The sequence below is a fragment of the Rhinoderma darwinii genome, chromosome 13, assembly GCF_050947455.1.
Source record: "Rhinoderma darwinii isolate aRhiDar2 chromosome 13, aRhiDar2.hap1, whole genome shotgun sequence".
Taxonomy (NCBI): domain Eukaryota; kingdom Metazoa; phylum Chordata; class Amphibia; order Anura; family Rhinodermatidae; genus Rhinoderma; species Rhinoderma darwinii.
The window spans coordinates 46,701,712-46,718,493 of record NC_134699.1 but is presented as its reverse complement, the minus strand read 5'-3'; the positions used below and the strand labels follow the sequence as shown (position 1 = coordinate 46,718,493).

Genomic DNA, 16,782 nt, shown 5'->3' with positions numbered 1-16,782 from the left:
TTTCATACAACCCCTTTAAAGTTCTTGTCCAAACTTGGGAAATGCTACGACACCAATCTAAATTGAACTTCTGATTGGTGGGACCTCCAAAAATGTGCTGATGGTAAGAGCTAATTTCCAACCTTGTTCTACGCTAGAACTTTGTTTAGTTTGGAGTGATATAGGCTCCTCTATGCTTCCCATTTATAGGTCTACATCTAATGTCCGGTCATATCTCGTGATGCATTCTTATCATATGTCTTCTGCTATTGTATGGAACCAGTTGTGCATTGTTATTGCTCAATATATGTGGTCTGCTCTACCATTTCTTATACTTTGACACCCAATCCATGCTGCTTTTTGATACCATATATTTTGAGATTTTCAGTGATGTCTTTGCTCTGTGTAGAATTCTCTGTAAAGTCTATGTTATACCACTGCCTACTAGTGTATGTCATGCCGTATATAGTGAAGAGAACGCCAGGTGAAAAATTTGTTTTGGTCTACCAAAAAGTCAATATTAAAACTGTTCTGTACCTTCAGTAGGTTCCATTCTACTCATTTTATCAGCAATCTATATGAGTTCGGCATATTGCGGATCGAGTTGACAGATTATTGCGAGGGGCTAGTGAAGACCCAACGGTCATGGTGCAAATTGGCACAAATGACAAAGTTAGGGGGAGGTGGAAGGTCCTAAAACAGGATTTCACGACATGGGTAACAAGCTCAAGTCAAGGACTTCCCATGTAGTATTTTCAGAAATCCTACCCGTACCACGTGCCACACCAGAGAGACATTGGGAGATTAGGGAGGTGAACAAATGTCTAAAGAATTGGTGTAGGAAGGGGAAGTTTGGATTTTTGGAGAACTGGGCCAACTTCTCTGTTGGCTACAGACTCTACGGTAGGGATGGGCTGCACCTAAATGGGAAGGGTGCAGCTGTGTTGGGGGAAAAGATGGCTAGAGGGTTGGAGGAGTGTTAAAACTAGGGAATGGAGGAAAATTCCTGTATAGAAGGGAGTGAGCTGGGGCTGAGAAATGAACATGGGGTGGGACAGAGAAATTAGTTAGAACAATTAATAGGAAGAAGAAAAGTCATATAAATAAACATAAAAAGTTTATGTATACTTATGCCAGAAGCCGCAATAACAAGAATAAGGATTTATAGCTAATAATGCTTGAAGATAATTGTGAGATAGGGGGGATAAGTGAGACATGGCTAGATGATAGCTATGACTGGGCTGTTAATTTGCAGGGTTACAGTCTGTTAAGAAATAATCGTACTAATAAGAAAGGAGAAGGGGTATGCATATATGTAAATTCCTGCCTAAAACCCATTCTGCGTGATGATGTCTATGTGGGAAATTATCATGTGGGGTCCGTATGGGTGGAAATAAGGGGAGGGAGAAAGAATAATAAAGTAATGATAGGAGTTTGTTATAAGTCTCCAAGTATAATGGAAGAAGCAGAAAATCAACCAATAAAGCAAATAGATGAGGCAGAAAATAATAATGAAATAATTATAATGGGGGACTTTAACTACCCCGATATGAACTGGGAGGCAGAAATCTGCAGGTCCAAGGAAACAGGATTTTGACAATAATTAAGGAAAATTTCCTTTCACAACTGGTGCAGTACCCAAAAAGACGGGGGTACTTCTCGACCTACTTTTAACCAATAGGCCAGACAGGATATCAAAAGTACAGGTTGTGGGTCACCTAGGTAATCATGACCACAACATAATACGTTTTCATGTATCCTTTAATTTAATGTTTGGTAAAATTCAGACTAACTAAGTATGCCCTAACAACAAGAAATATGGTCAGACAGTCTTGGGGTCCTTCAATGGACCCTGGGCTGTCTGCCCATATATGGTATGTCCCTCGATCGCATCACAGGGATTACCTGTGACACAATCCAAGGGATATCCCTCTTCTCATATTCCCCTTGAATGCCACGGTCAGTGTTTAAGGGAATAGCGGGGGAGATCAGAGGTTTCTCTTATCTCCGCCAGTAGAGCGGGGCTGAGGCTGTGTAATACAGCCATTGCCCTGGTCCTGACAACAAGTGTGCGCGCGCGGTCAGCATGAGATGATGCGGCCCACGCTGCACTAATGAACGGCGGCACTGAAGACAGAGAACATGGCGGGCGCTCTGCAAAACACCCCTATGTTGTGTCTTCAGTGCCTGCGCTTTGCAGTGGGAGGATTACAGTACCAAGAAAGGTTATCAAACTTGGGGCTATTCAGTTTACAAAAACAACGGATTAGGGGCGATCTAATTACAATGTACAAATATATCTAGAGGAAAAAAGTTTTCAGCACCATCATAGACGGGGATACTTTACTGTGAGACCAGTGAGACTATAGAACTCTCTGCCACAGGATGTTGTGATGGTTGACTGTTTAAACAAGTTTAAGAAGGGCCTTGAGGCCTTTTTTGACAAATATAATATTACAGGTTATGAGTACTAGATTCTGGAGATGGGACGTTGATCCAGGCATTTATTCTGATTGCTATATTTAGAGTCGGGGAGGAATTTTTCCCCTAATGAGGCAATTGGCATTAACCTCATCAGGGTTTTGCCTTTCTCTGGATTAACACGGTAGGATTATGGGTTGGACTTAATGGACCTGTGTCTTTTTTCAACATTATAAACTATTTAACTATGTAAGGCTGCATTCACGCCTGCGTCGGGACTCCGTTCATGGGTTTCGTATGACCTTTCCATCAGGGGAACCCATGAATGGAATCCAAACTGAAACAAACGGAAACCATAGGTTTCCGTTTTCATCACCATTGATTTCAATGGTGGCGGATACGGTGCAAATGGTTTCCGTTTGTCACCGTTGTGTAAGGGTTCCGTTGTTTTGATGGAATCAATAGCGCAGTTGTCTACGGTATTGAGTCCGTCAAAACAACGGAACCCTTACACAACAGTGACAAATGGAAACCATTTGCACCAGATCCGTCACTATTGAAATCAATGGTGATGAAAACGGAAACCTATGGTTTCCGTTTGATTCAGTTTGGATTCCGTTCATGGGTTCCCCTGATGGAAAGGTCCGACAGAATCCATGAACGGAGTCCCGACGCAGATGTGAACGCAGCCTAACTATGTAACATTTTATAAGTCTGAGAAAACTATTCAGTTGTCCACAATAAGCATTTTCCATCTGCCTCATCGCAAGTTTATTCCTCCTCCAATTTTTTTCAAAAATTGCCTGTTTCATGAGTTACTCACACCCCTTTCTCTTTCTCTTATGGATTCTCTCCTGACGTTGCAGTTGCAGGTATGAATTTACCTACATTCCTATCTGCCTCCATCATAGTCATTGATCTATCGTAAGGTGGCCACACACATTAGATAAATGTCGGTCTAACCCGTTTTGACTGACTACCTAACGTGTTTGGGGGTCCCTTGATTTTGGATGAAAAAAGGATTGGGCATGTTGGATTTCAAAATGCCTCATCATTTTGCAGACCGCATCTCCCCGTTGAAATAAACATGCAAGCTCAGACGAACATGCATGATAATAGAGGAGTCGGTAGTAATAGCTGTCGGCAAAATGAGAGCACCTCCAACTGCTATCCTAAGTGTATGAACAATTGTATGTTGACTGATATCTAGGGCTTCTAAAACGTTTTCTAATCGCGCCCCACCAGCCAGAACATGGCAATGCCTGGGCCTCATCACCACTAGTTAAAGGCCATGCGGAAATTAAAAATATTTCTTAATTTATCTTTTATTTGTCTAACCCAATGTTACATTATAATAAGACGGAGAATGAGTCAATAATGTTAAACCAAAGATTGGTGCAGCCAAAGAATTGACTGTGCAGCTATGCCTCACCTCACGCCTAAGGCCCCATGCACAAGACCATCGTTTTCATCCCGTAATTTACGGATCCGTAATTACGGATGAAATTGCGGAGCCATTCATTTCTGTGGGCTTTTCGTATATTTACGAACGGGTGTACATTCCGTAGAAATGATCCTTAAAATATTGAACATGTCCTATTCTTGTCTGTAATTACAGCACAGACTCCCTATAGAAGTCTATGAGCGCTTCCGTAATTACGGACGGCTACGGATGTGTGCACCCGTAGCCCTCCGTAATTACGGAAGCATTGCTATGTGACGCTGGGGGATTACCCAAGATTACTCTCCATTATTTTTTGCCGATCCTTAAATACAGATGAACTACGGATGCACTATAGACCTTATTTGCGGACCGTGTGCCATATATGCGGATGACTTGCGGGTGACTACAGATCCGTGTTTGCGGACGGTATTTGCGGATGGATGAAAACTATGGTCGTGTGCATGGTGCCTAACAGTTTGTAAATCACTGGTCAACATCGTCGGGTTGATAAACTGTGTGTGAAAACTGTAATGAATAGGTATGTAGCAATATGGAGAACAGCAGAAAGTTCCAGGGAAAGAGGGGCTTCTTTATAGCGGGATTCTAATTACATATTTTGACGACATGCCAGTCAGACATGCGAAAACCCCCCACTGATGAGAGAAACTTGCTTGCTTGGCCACATATTCATTAAAAAAGTGTAGGAGTCCGGTGCAAATGGTCCTTAAACCCTAATTATTATACAAAGAAGTCTCTGTGCACATTAGGTCATCTCTCTATTAAAATATGTGCTGGGGCCCTTTAACTGTGGACCCATTTGTCTCATTAATATGTCATATAGTTACAGTGGAATGTTTTGTTTTGTGCTGACAATAAATATGTTTTTTAAGTTCTAAAATTTAGCTATATTAAAATAATAAACTTTGAATATATTCACTTTAACGATTTCACACCACACCACTGTATGGTGACAATTCCACTTCGTCCATAGTGACAACGCTTCACCTAAGTGCTGCGGTGACGCCTGCCATAGAGAAATTAATTAATGAATACTGATCAAGAAATCCAGCCTAGGATCCAGCGGCCATCAACTCCTCTCTAAAAAAGTATAGTCTACAGAAAAACAACATTCATTAGAAAGTCTAAAGGACTTTACAGTAAAGAATTCCAACGGGAACGTAAATTTCCATTTAATACGTACAGTCTAGTACAAATATACAGGAGGAATGTTTCGTCCCCTCATGTTTTTCTTAAATACTATGTTTTGCCCCTTCTGTAGACCTCATTTACGAAGGGTAGACCTTGAGTTGATAATGGATATGTTTTATTAATTTTCATTGGTAATGACCCTGAGTGTATCAAGTTAATGAAGGTAAAGATGGATGTAGCAGAATATGAAGAGTCGAACTGTGCAAATACTAGAACGCCAATGAATCATATCACAGAAATTGAAGTATTTCTGTTGTATCAAGGAAATGCCTCTGAATACATTTCTGTCTGATGATATTCCTATGAAATAACACATAACATTGTAATTTATCATACACTATTAAAAACAACAACATTTTATTATATAGCAAAAAGCTAAGAAATATAAAATATACTGAAGATCCAGACAAGATTAACTGTATGAAGGCTACACAAAAACAGTGTTAAACCACATGATCTCAAAACAAGTTTACAATCACGTGTGTGTGATACAGGTACACTGGGTATTATAGTATTATAACGGGGACAATATATCTACTAAACGACCAACCATGATTGTGCACATAATAAATGCATTAAAAGAGGTGGAGATATTCCAAGGAGGAAGGCGGTATTGGGTGAAGTCACCTGTTCATATTAAATACAAGGGAGAAGACCCTCATCCTAAAGATTCAATGATAGGTCATAGGGAACAAAAGCCCCAACTTGAAGAGAATGAGCCCCAAGTTGGCAACTAAATGAAAGTACCTTAACCATAGGTGTGGTGAAGGTGTGCCTAAGAAGCTCCCCGATGCGCGTTTCGCGTGAATAGCTTTTTCAAGGGTTACTAAGGAAGTGTTCATATCAGGTTTAAATACCGGACTAACAATGTCAGATAATAGTTTACGGACCAATAAAAACCCAGTCAACGGCGCATATATATATATATATATATATGCCTCCCATCAGGAAAGAAGGGAAGAGGAATTGTAACATGCGTCTTTCCTCAGTGAATATAAAGAAAAATATCATCAATATCAGAATATAATTTCAGACAAAGGTAATATGTGTTAATATATCAATAACAATAATATTAAATTTAGAGTGAATATAAGAAAAAGAAGGAAGTTACTATATAAGTAGTGCATATAATATGTAGCCAGCCTAAACTCGAAGTGGCAGCCATAAAATTGAACCCAAAAGTAATATGTAGTAGATATCAACTACAAGTAACGCAATTCTATCTCCACATATCATTAATATCTATTATATATGTATATATATATATATATATAAAGTGATCAAAGAAAAAATTATTAGAACTAGTGAGAAGAAAAGAGGAATACTGCAGAAGATCTCATGGTCAAATGGCTACTAAAGTATACAGTTGAATCGCTATATAGGTCAAGCATCCTATTTTCCATTCCAGGGTGGCGGAGAGAAAACATTGGTCATCATGCCGCTTAAAATCCGGAATCTCCTTACAACATGAAATATCAGACGATAATCTCCACCTCTGACACCACAATGTATCCTATCGATCCCCCATGCCCTAAAGGTTTTCAGGTCACATACATGGTGCAATTTGAAAACTTTGTTTTGAGTAAAATTAGATCATCAATTTCCTTGGCAGCTATAATATCCCGTACGTGTTCCCTAATTCTGATACGCAATCGTCTCGAAGTTAACCCTACGTATACTTTAGAGCAGCCACAGACCGCACAGTAGATCACACACGTAGTGCTACAGGATATATAGTGCTGAATTTTGAATTGTCGCCCATCACTCATTGATTCAAAGACATTTGTGTGCGTGATGTTGGCACAGGCCACACAGACACTGCATGGATAACAGCCGCAAGTTGGGCCTCTGGTGGAAAAAGGAATTATGTTGTTTAGGAATATAGTGGCTTTTCACCAGCATATCTTTAAGATTTCTACATCTTCTAGCTGTCACTAGAGGTGTTTGAGAGAGGGTTGTGATTAATGTGGCTTCCGTTTGTAGTGTAGGCCAATGCCTATTCAGAATAGATCTCATGGATTGCCACTGGTTATTAAATGTAGAGATAAAATGAATAGTATTATCACCTGTTTTTTTATTTCCTAAGAAATGCAATAATGATTTGCGTTCCGTGGTCTTAGCACCTCTGTACCCCTGCTTCGTACATCTATGGCTTTAGCCTCTCTCTAGAAATTTCTCCTTCAAATCCCTTGATTGTTCCTCAAAATAGGTTTCAGAGGGGCAGATTCGCCTCTTCCTCAGGAACTGACCAACTCGGACAGCCTTGATTGTTGAGGGCATATGTGCCGAAGTGGCATGTAAGAGAGCGTTCACAGATGTCTTTTTTCTAAAGACATTAGTTTGTAAACATCTCTCCTCATCTACTACAATGGAAATATCCAAGAAATCAACCTTTTGTGTGTCAAGGGTATAAGTCAGTTTAATGATGAAATCATTGATGTTGAGCTGCTGCAACCTCCGTACCGTGCCATATAATCAGTAGGTCATCAATATATCTCAACCAGCACTGCACATGGTCGCCGGTGTGGGCGCCATCGCTATGGAAAACCTGCCGAGAAACCGGTTTGCATACGATGGCCTGTATGCCGCCCCCATGGCAGTGCCTTGTTTTTGTAGATAGAATACATCCTTGAACACGAAAAAGTTCTGAGTTAAAACATACTGCAGTAGATCTACAGGGTGGGCCATTTATATGGATACACCTAAATAAAATGGGAATCGTTGGTGATATTAACTTCCTGTTTGTGGCACATTAGTATATGGGAGGGGGGAAACTTTTCAAGCTGGGTGTTGACCATGGCGGCCATTTTGAAGTCGGACATTTTGTATCCAACTTTAGTTTTTTCAATGGGAAGAGGGTCATGTGACACATCAAACTTATCGAGAATTTCACAAGAAAAACAATGGTGTGCTTGGTTGTAACGTTACTTTATTCTTTCATGAGTTATTTACAAGTTTGACCACTTATAAAATGTGTTCAAAGTGCTGCCCATTGTGTTGGATTGTCAATGCAACCCTCTTCTCCCACTCTTCACAACACTGATAGCAACACTGCAGAAGAAATGCCTCCCGATCTGACCCCCTTAGACTTTTATCTTTGGGGTCATCTGAAGGCAATTGTCTATGCTGTGAAGATACGAGATGTGCAGCAACTGAAACTACGGATACTGGAAGCCTGTGCTAGCATTTCTTCTGCGGTGTTGCTATCAGTGTGTGAAGTGTGGGAGAAGAGGGTTGCATTGACAATCCAACACAATGGGCAGCACTTTGAACACATTTTATAAGTGGTCAGAAACTTGTAAATAACTCATGAAAGAATAAAGTAACGTTAAAACCAAGCACACCATTGTTTTTCTTGTGAAATTCTCGATAAGTTTGATGTGTCACATGACCCTCTTCCCATTGAAAAAACTAAAGTTGGATACAAAATGGCCGACTTCAAAATGGCCGCCATGGTCAACACCCAGCTTGAAAAGTTTCCCCCCTCCCATATACTAATGTGCCACAAACAGGAAGTTAATATCACCAACCATTCCCATTTTATTTAGGTGTATCGATATAAATGGCCCACCCTGTAGTATAAGTTTACATACTTGGCTGTCCCAGTTGCTTGTCCCCAGGAATAAGCTAACCGCATTGATGCCATCCTTATGCCTGATGCTCGTATAAAGAGATTCTATATCTGCTGTAACAAGAATCATGTCGGGATCAAGGGAGATGCCTTCAATTCTTGTCAGCACATCTGTTGTATTCTTAACAAAATATTGATGGCACTCGACCATCAATTTGAAATAATAATCAATACATTTACAAACCGGGTCACAGAGTCCTCCCATACCCAACACTATAGGGCGTCCGGGTGGGTCAAATAGGTTTTTGTGGACTTTAGGAAGAAAATACAATGTTGGAATCTTGGGATATCTAACAATTAAGCCTCCCAGAATTATTTTGGAAATTATCCCTTTGTCGTGTGCTGCATTCAGAATCCTGCACAGTTCAGTAGAGAACACATTCACAGGATAATGTGTCAGTCTGGTATATGTTTGTTTATCCCTTAGTTGGCGGAAAGCTTCCCTTTCGTATTTATCAATCAGCCAGATCACAACGTTCCCACCCTTCTCTGCAGCTTTATAGACTACATCACCATATGATTGTAGTTCCCACAGGGCCACACGTTGAACTGATAAGTTATCAAAATGTTTATTGGTGGGAATCTGTCTGAAGTAATTTACCATCATTTTAGTAAAGATCTCTACGGGCATACAGATAATGGGGGATGGGTTTTCGTTGATCTGGGTATAACCGATATTGGGAACTTACCTTGTTCGGTAGAAACGTTGTACTAAATCTTCAAGGGCCTTCAAGGCTTCTTTTTCTGCCTCGCTGTTTATGCAGCTTTTTCTAAATCAGTTTGTAGGAAAAGAGGTATGAGTCTTTCATTGCTGTAAGAGAAGGAATATGAGGATAAATTGATTACCTCCAAATTGTTCTTAGACTTTTTTCCTTGTAGGTATGGAGGAGTGATTTTGCATTTCGCCACTTGTATCTCCCTGTTTCTGCGAGGATAGATGGGTTCTACGGTGTTTTGGCCTGTTTCGCCTGCCCATCTTACTCTCTGGTGCTCCTCACCAGGTCAGAGATGAAATTGAAGCTGACCTAGAGCGAGATATCGAACATGATCACGGTATACTCCATCTGTAGAATCGATCTTGTTGTAGATCATTTATACCTCTTTGAATTTTTTTCGATTTTGTGAAACATATCTCTTTATCCAGATCAGTATTCAATTTCTCAAGTGCCTCAATAGATAGATCTTTTTTGATCTTACTCTGTACTCTGTACTTCATCGATCTCATTCTCTATTGCAATCAGACTAGTTTGGTTGGATTTGATCAGGAGGTTCATAAAGCCCCTTGAACACTCGGTTGATATCTCTTCCCATTTAGTTTGGAAATTTTCATCCTCCAATATAAATGATGGAAAGACCTGAATTCTCACGTGATTTCAGGTCACACACATGCGCTGTTGACCGGGTTTTCATTGGTCCATAAACTACCATCTGACATTGTTAGACCAGTATTTAAACACTTCCTCAGTACCCCTTGAAAAAGCTACTTACCTGAAACGCGTGTCGGGGCGCTTCTTCGGCACACCTTCACCATACCTAAGGGTAAGATATTTTAATTTAGTTACCAACTTGGGGCTCATTCTCTTCAACTTAGGGCTTTTGTTCCCTATGACCTATCATTGAATCTTTAGGATGAGGGTCTTCTCCCTCATTCATCCTGTACCCACTAACCTGTGGACAATGGTAAAGTCTCGTAACACGTAATATATTTGGTATCTTTCTGGCGATTCTGTCTATTATGGAGAATGGACAATATAATTAATTCACAAAGTCTATAGGGTTATAAACAGTAAAAAGTGTTTTTTAGTGTGAACATACAAGTACCTGTGCATTAAGTTAGAAAATAATGCCAATGTAAACGTAATCCCTAGATTTACCTTCTTTGCAAATCCATCAATGGATTACAGGGACACTGTTTTAAAAAAAAAAAAACAACTCAGTCCCTCAGACTCCCTAATAAATAAGTTTTTCAAGTGGCCCCAGAATAAGTTCAGGAGGCTGTATAGCGACAGGCCCTGCTGCCAGCCAAAGACAGTTGATTTTTTTGCTATCCTGGCAATGTCACCTAGTAGAGGGGTATTGTTATATATGCAATGTTATATTCATGAATCTGCTGTGCGTTACATTGGGTGAGTTGTCCCTAAGGGTATGTTCACACAAGCTATTTTCTGCCGTTTTTCAGGCGGTAAACGGCCCAAAAAATGGCTGAAAATGCGGGGGCTGAACGCCTCCAAACATCTGCCCATTTATTTCAATGGGAAAAACGACATTCCGTTCCCACGGGGCATTTTTTACGCGGCCGTGTTTAAAAACGGCCGTGTAAAAAAACTTGTCGTAAAAAGAAGTGCATGTCAAAAATAATATTATTAACTACTGATGTTCTAGCTCATTTGAATTCAATTAAATGTTTGCCATCAAAAAATTATATATTTTGCATTGCAGATTGTATGTATTGCCTGTTGTTTTGACCGCTCCAATTAATGTGACGTTCCCTTTTTCTAGGGTAAAGAGAAGTTTCTGGCGGTACTACACAAGCACATGGAAGTGCACGGGACTGTTTACTTTGAGACTCAGAGGCCCCCTGAAGTTCCGGCTTTTGTTAAAAACCATGGTTTGCTGCCACAGCAGGATCTACAGCAGCTGCTGAAGAAGGCCAAGGTGGGAGATGTGTTGTAAGGAACAAATTGGGTGCTGACAGTGGCCCGAGTGGGCCAAGTAGTAAAGTTATAAAGATTATCTGAGAAGAAACAACAATTCTAGTAGTATATGGCTTTTTACTTAGGGTGGATTTACCCGTGGCAGATCTTGCTGCAAAAAATCTGAAAATCTGTTTTATGCATCTGAATGCGGTTGTTTCTACAGCAGGTGCATGGATTTCTGCAGGTTTACATTCAGATGAATGAAACTGATTTTCAGTCGCGGACATTTTTTTATCAAAATCTTGCGCGTGTGACTTCACCCTGGGTACTGTATGTTCACACATGGTAGATTTTCTGCAGACATTTCTGCAAATGTTATTTTATTATACATCAATTACAGTGACATGAAAAGGTATTTGCCTCTTCCTGATTTCTTTTATTTTTCCATATTGTCACATTTTTTTTTTTTATAATATAATTTTTTTTATTTCTGTTGATTTATACAACAAAATATTCCATACTCCATAACAAAAAATAGTTTGAGTTAACATTATATCAAACAAATTATTATTACATATTATTATACATTAATTGATTCTAATGTTCAAATCAAATAAATCCAAAGACAATGAGTTAACACAAAATATAATATTTTTTTTAAATAGAACCTGTCACCTGTGACGTGTGTTTTCGCAAATAATGGTATTCCCATGAAATTACAGTTCTGGATCATAGAACTCTACATGGTACCATTACTCTGTTAATCCTCCTAGAAATGTATGAATACATTGACAACTCGGTGTTACCAGTTGGGGGTGTGTCCGTATACAGTCTGACCATGTCCAATCGGTGTTCACAGTGTCAGACTGTAGGGACACGCCCCTTTGACAAGGGGAATGTTAACAACCATTTGTCAATTTATTCATACATTTCTTGGAGGTAGAACAAGGGAATGGCACAACGCAGAATTCAAAGAAAATATGTTCCAGAATTGTTATTTCATTGAAAATATAAGTATTTACTAAAATAGAAATGTCAGGAGAGATAACAGGTCGCCTTTAATGATTCTTTTATTTATTTAGGAGAAAAAAGGTATCCAAAACTAAGTGACCCTGTGTTTAAAAGTAAAGTAAAGAGGGCAAAGTTTACAGCGCTGTTCACCATTAAAGCTATTATCTATGTATATACAGTATCTTAATTCTGAAAATCATGTGACTGGTTAATGCCCATCTGTGTGAAACAACCCATTCTCAGATTGTGTGTTTATCCCTGACAAACTTATTGTTGATGGGACCTCTTGTATTGCTGATCAATTTGCAGGCAAGCTTCCGTCTTGCTTTTCCTTGCAGTTGTATTACAGAGGTAACCATGCATTGCCGAGCACCCATTGAAGTCAATAAGTGTCAGTTTTTTCCAATGATTTTGTGAGAAAAAAAAAACACTGGCATGAAATAGTTAACTATTTAGCAGATATAATTTTCACGATGATGCACAAAGGCAACCAATACCAAAGTTCATCCACAGAATATACATCAGGTAGAGCGCAGTCGGTGATAAATAGATTTATGACACAATCTGACCCATAGTGACAAAGGAACAAAAAGGATTTGCCCATATCAACCCCTTTTTACTTTTAGAATACATCATTCAGATGGGTTATAAAAGTAAGTGAGGTGGGGATCTGACCTCTAGGAGACCCACCGTTGTAGAGAACACGAGGACCCAAATCCCTGTTCTCAGTCAGAGAGCAAAAGCAGAATTCACTCTCCGTCCTATAGCGTTAAATGGGACCATCAGTAACAGCGCCCTCTCCGCTATTTCTGTCGCACACTTTAACTGTGAATAAAACCATCAGAAAAAGTAAAATGGGAATATTTTACATGTTTCCGATGCTCCTATTCATCTCTATGGAGTAGGACAGCGGATGCTCTTCCTGCTCTCCAGCCGAGAACGGCAATTTGTGGCCCCTCATTTTTAGGAGCAGTGGGGGTCCTAGAGGTCATCACATAACCTACTTTTTTTTAACCTGTATGATTGATATAAGATATACTTTAAGAAAATGAAAAAAGGAGCTGTTATGGGAAAAAGTTTCGCAAAGGACTTTTTGGATTTCTTGGTGGGGGAGGGTTTGAGATAAGTGTTGTTATACTGTTCTTCCAAGTTTAGTAGCTTATTCGTTTTATAGTGATTGTAATGCTATAGAAAAAGTAAATTCCGCTCACTGCAAGAAAAGTTATTCTCAGTATAAACAGCAGTTTTTCAGGAAATTGTCAAAGGCAGAAAACTCAACAAAAAAGTGTCTCATATACAAGGTTAAAGTTCTTTTTTACTCTCCGACTCAATAAAGAAGCAGGAAGCTAGCTGGAAGGTACAGTTACTGGGGTAACCGTATGACATTCGAAGAGTCTCATGCATGGCTCCATTTAAGCTAGGGACCCACAAGTTGCCTCGACCGTGACACGACATTCGCAAGAAGTCCAGCAGGTTTGGATTCCTTGCTAACGTAGTGTTGCGGTCGCGGCAACTTGCGGGTTACAAAGTGACCACATTCACTTTCATTACTTGCCATGCAGGCAGGATGACACAGCGATTTTTGGTCGTGCAAAATGTGTCACGGCCAAAGTCTACAGGTAGCCCTAGCCTTAATTACAGCAGGTGCCATGCATGAGATTCTTTGAGTGACGTACAAATGCCTCAACATCCAGCATGCTCCCTGTGCCAATCTGAGATCGGGGTGGTGAAAGAAATATCACTGTAAAGCAGGGGTTCTTAACGGGAACCTGTCAGCAGTTTTGAGAGCTTAAAACTGCCGACAGCACTACATACAGGGTGGGGAGTGCAGCGTAACAAGACTTGTGTTGTCAATCATTTAAGTATGACCGTGAGATCTACGTTTTGAGGGCCTTGGCGCTGCGATAGAAAGTGCCATGGAGGCAGCCTCTTAATGTTTAGTTCTCTCTCTTCACTGAACGCTGCCAGCTCTTCCCGTCTTCTCTGAATAATGGCTCTAGCATCAGAATACTACTAGAGTTATCACTCAAAGCAGAGAGAGTGGCACTTAGGATCACGGTGCCAGGGACATTGAAACACAGATTTCTCGGTCATGCAAATTGCATGATCGACAACACAGGTATTGTTGCACTGCACTCCCCACCATAGCGTTGTCAGCAGTTTTTTGGTCTCCTTTTAAAGCGGTTTCTAGGTCTATGTAAATACAGCTTAATTGCTGTATAATGAAAAGTTTTGCCTGGAGTATGTACCGTTTAATTTGGAAAGGATTGCCTAGATTGGATACAAGTGTAGCACGCTCTAACTGTGAGCATGGTAGGTTTTCAACCTATGGATGTAAACAGGATTGTTTATATTCACTGACAGTGGCAGAGATCTTAAAATACTGAGTGCCTGGTCATGGCAGGATTAATAAGGAGGGTGACCTACAAACTCTTTTATGATCTATGTGTGCACGAGCAGCTCCGATTCTGTGGACTCGAGCTGTCCTAATATTACATGGATTGGCAATTCTTCTGACGTATACATATATATATATATATATATATATATATATATATAAAAATATATATATACATACACCGTGCAATCATAACATTAAAATCACTGATAAGTGTAAAAAAATTGATTACCATGTTACAAAGGTGCTTGTCAAGGGTTGGGAAATATCATGCAGCAAGTGAGCAGTTAGTGCTTGAAGTTGATGTGTTGGAAGCAGGGCGAAGTTGTGAAGGCTCGACAACTGGGTGAGAAAATCTCCAAAAACAGTATACACTGGTTAGTATCTACTAAAAGTGGTCCAAGGAAGCACAACCGGGGAGCGAAGGCTAGCCCATCTGGTCCGATTCCACAGAAGAGCTATTGTAGCAAATATTGTTGAAAAAGTTACTGCTGGCTATGGTAGAGAGGTGTCAGAACACACAGTGTATCGCAGAGTGTCAATGGTAACCCCTGTCGACCGCTGAAAGTATCTACAATGTGCACGTGAGCATCAGGACTGGAGCATGGAGCAAAGGAAGAAGGTAACCTGGTCTGATGAATTACGTTTTATTTCACATTATGTAGATGCCGGGTGCGTGTGCGTCGCATACCTGGGGGAAGAGATGGCACAGGATTTACTATAGGAAGAAGGCAAGCTGGTGGAGGCAGTGCGATGCTCTGGTCAATGTTATACTGGAAAACCTTGGCTCCTGGCATTCATGTGAACGTTACAATCACACGTACTACCTACCTTAACATTGTTGCAGACCAAGTAAACCCCTTCATGTTAACGGCATTCCCTAATGTCAGTGGCCTCTTTCAGAAGGATAATGTGCCCTGCCACACTGCAAAAATTGTTCAGGAATAGTTTAATTAACATAACAAAGAGTTCAAGGTGTTGACATTGCCTCCAAATCCCCCAGATGTCAAAACGATCGAGCATCTGTGGGATCGGCTGGAAAACAAGACTGATCCATGAAGGCCCCATATTGCAAACCTCTTAGTGCCAGGTACCGCAGGACACCTTCAGAGGTCTTGTGGAGTCCATACCTCGATATGTCAAACCTGTTTTGGTGGCACGAAGGGGACCCACACAATATTAGGCAAATTGTTTTAAGGTTGTGGCTGGATGGTGTAAAGCTGTTGTAACAACTTAGGGTAAGTTCACTCACAGGATCACCATCTCCGGGCTAAAATGGTTGGCACACTCGAAAATTTTCACTCCAACACAGTGAATTTAGGTTTGATACTGGCCGCAACCAGCTTTGTTGTCGTCATACATGAAAAACCATTTAAAAAAACAGTACAAAATAAACCCTAGGCCGTCCAGCCTCTAACTAAGCATATAGCTTCCCTAGCTATCAGGGTGAAAGGCCTTCTGCCCAGCACCTCACAACAAACTGTCACAGAGCGGGTTAGTGGACCCACTAGGCCGTACCGCCGTAGCGGGGAGGCAGCTGGCCAAATGACCAGAAACCCCACCAATACAATGTCCCGCACAAGGGTACCTGGATAGTCAAGATGGTGGCCGCAGCTCTGGCACTGATGGAGATGATCGCAGCAGATAACGCCAAATGTGGCGGATGACACAGGGGCCACAGGTTGCCCCAGATGTGGCGGATTCCTCCGGACGTGGCAGATGACACAGGACGTGGCGGATTCCTCCGGACGTGGCGGATTCCTCCGGACGTGGCAGATGACACCGGACGTGGCACGACTAGATGATAAAGACACAGCACGGGAAACAGGAACAGGGAACAAGGCACGGGTAACGACTAGAACGGGAAACCCTAAGGGACCATTTGCAAGACAGACTGGGAAAACTAACAACCCTCAGGCAAGGATCAGAAGGCCTGGGGCCTTCTTATAGACCAGAAAATCATGGCAGTTGATGATGATGACGATTTCCTTTTGTGTGCGCGCTGGCCCTTAAAGGCCGGGCAGGAGCGTGCGCGCGCCTGCGCGCGCACCCT

The 16,782-nt window shown here is 40.9% G+C and overlaps 1 protein-coding gene across 3 annotated transcripts in view; it reads left to right on the top strand.

The window, feature by feature from the left end:
- MGAT5B (alpha-1,6-mannosylglycoprotein 6-beta-N-acetylglucosaminyltransferase B) overlaps positions 1 to 16,782 on the top strand; it is an 83,967-nt gene that overhangs the window by 40,511 nt on the left and 26,674 nt on the right. For all 3 annotated transcript variants that reach the window (XM_075846311.1, XM_075846310.1, XM_075846312.1), the window contains exon 13: positions 11,184 to 11,339. In XM_075846311.1, the coding sequence (XP_075702426.1) occupies positions 11,184 to 11,339 (156 nt within the window). The remainder of the gene's footprint in view (positions 1 to 11,183; positions 11,340 to 16,782) is intronic.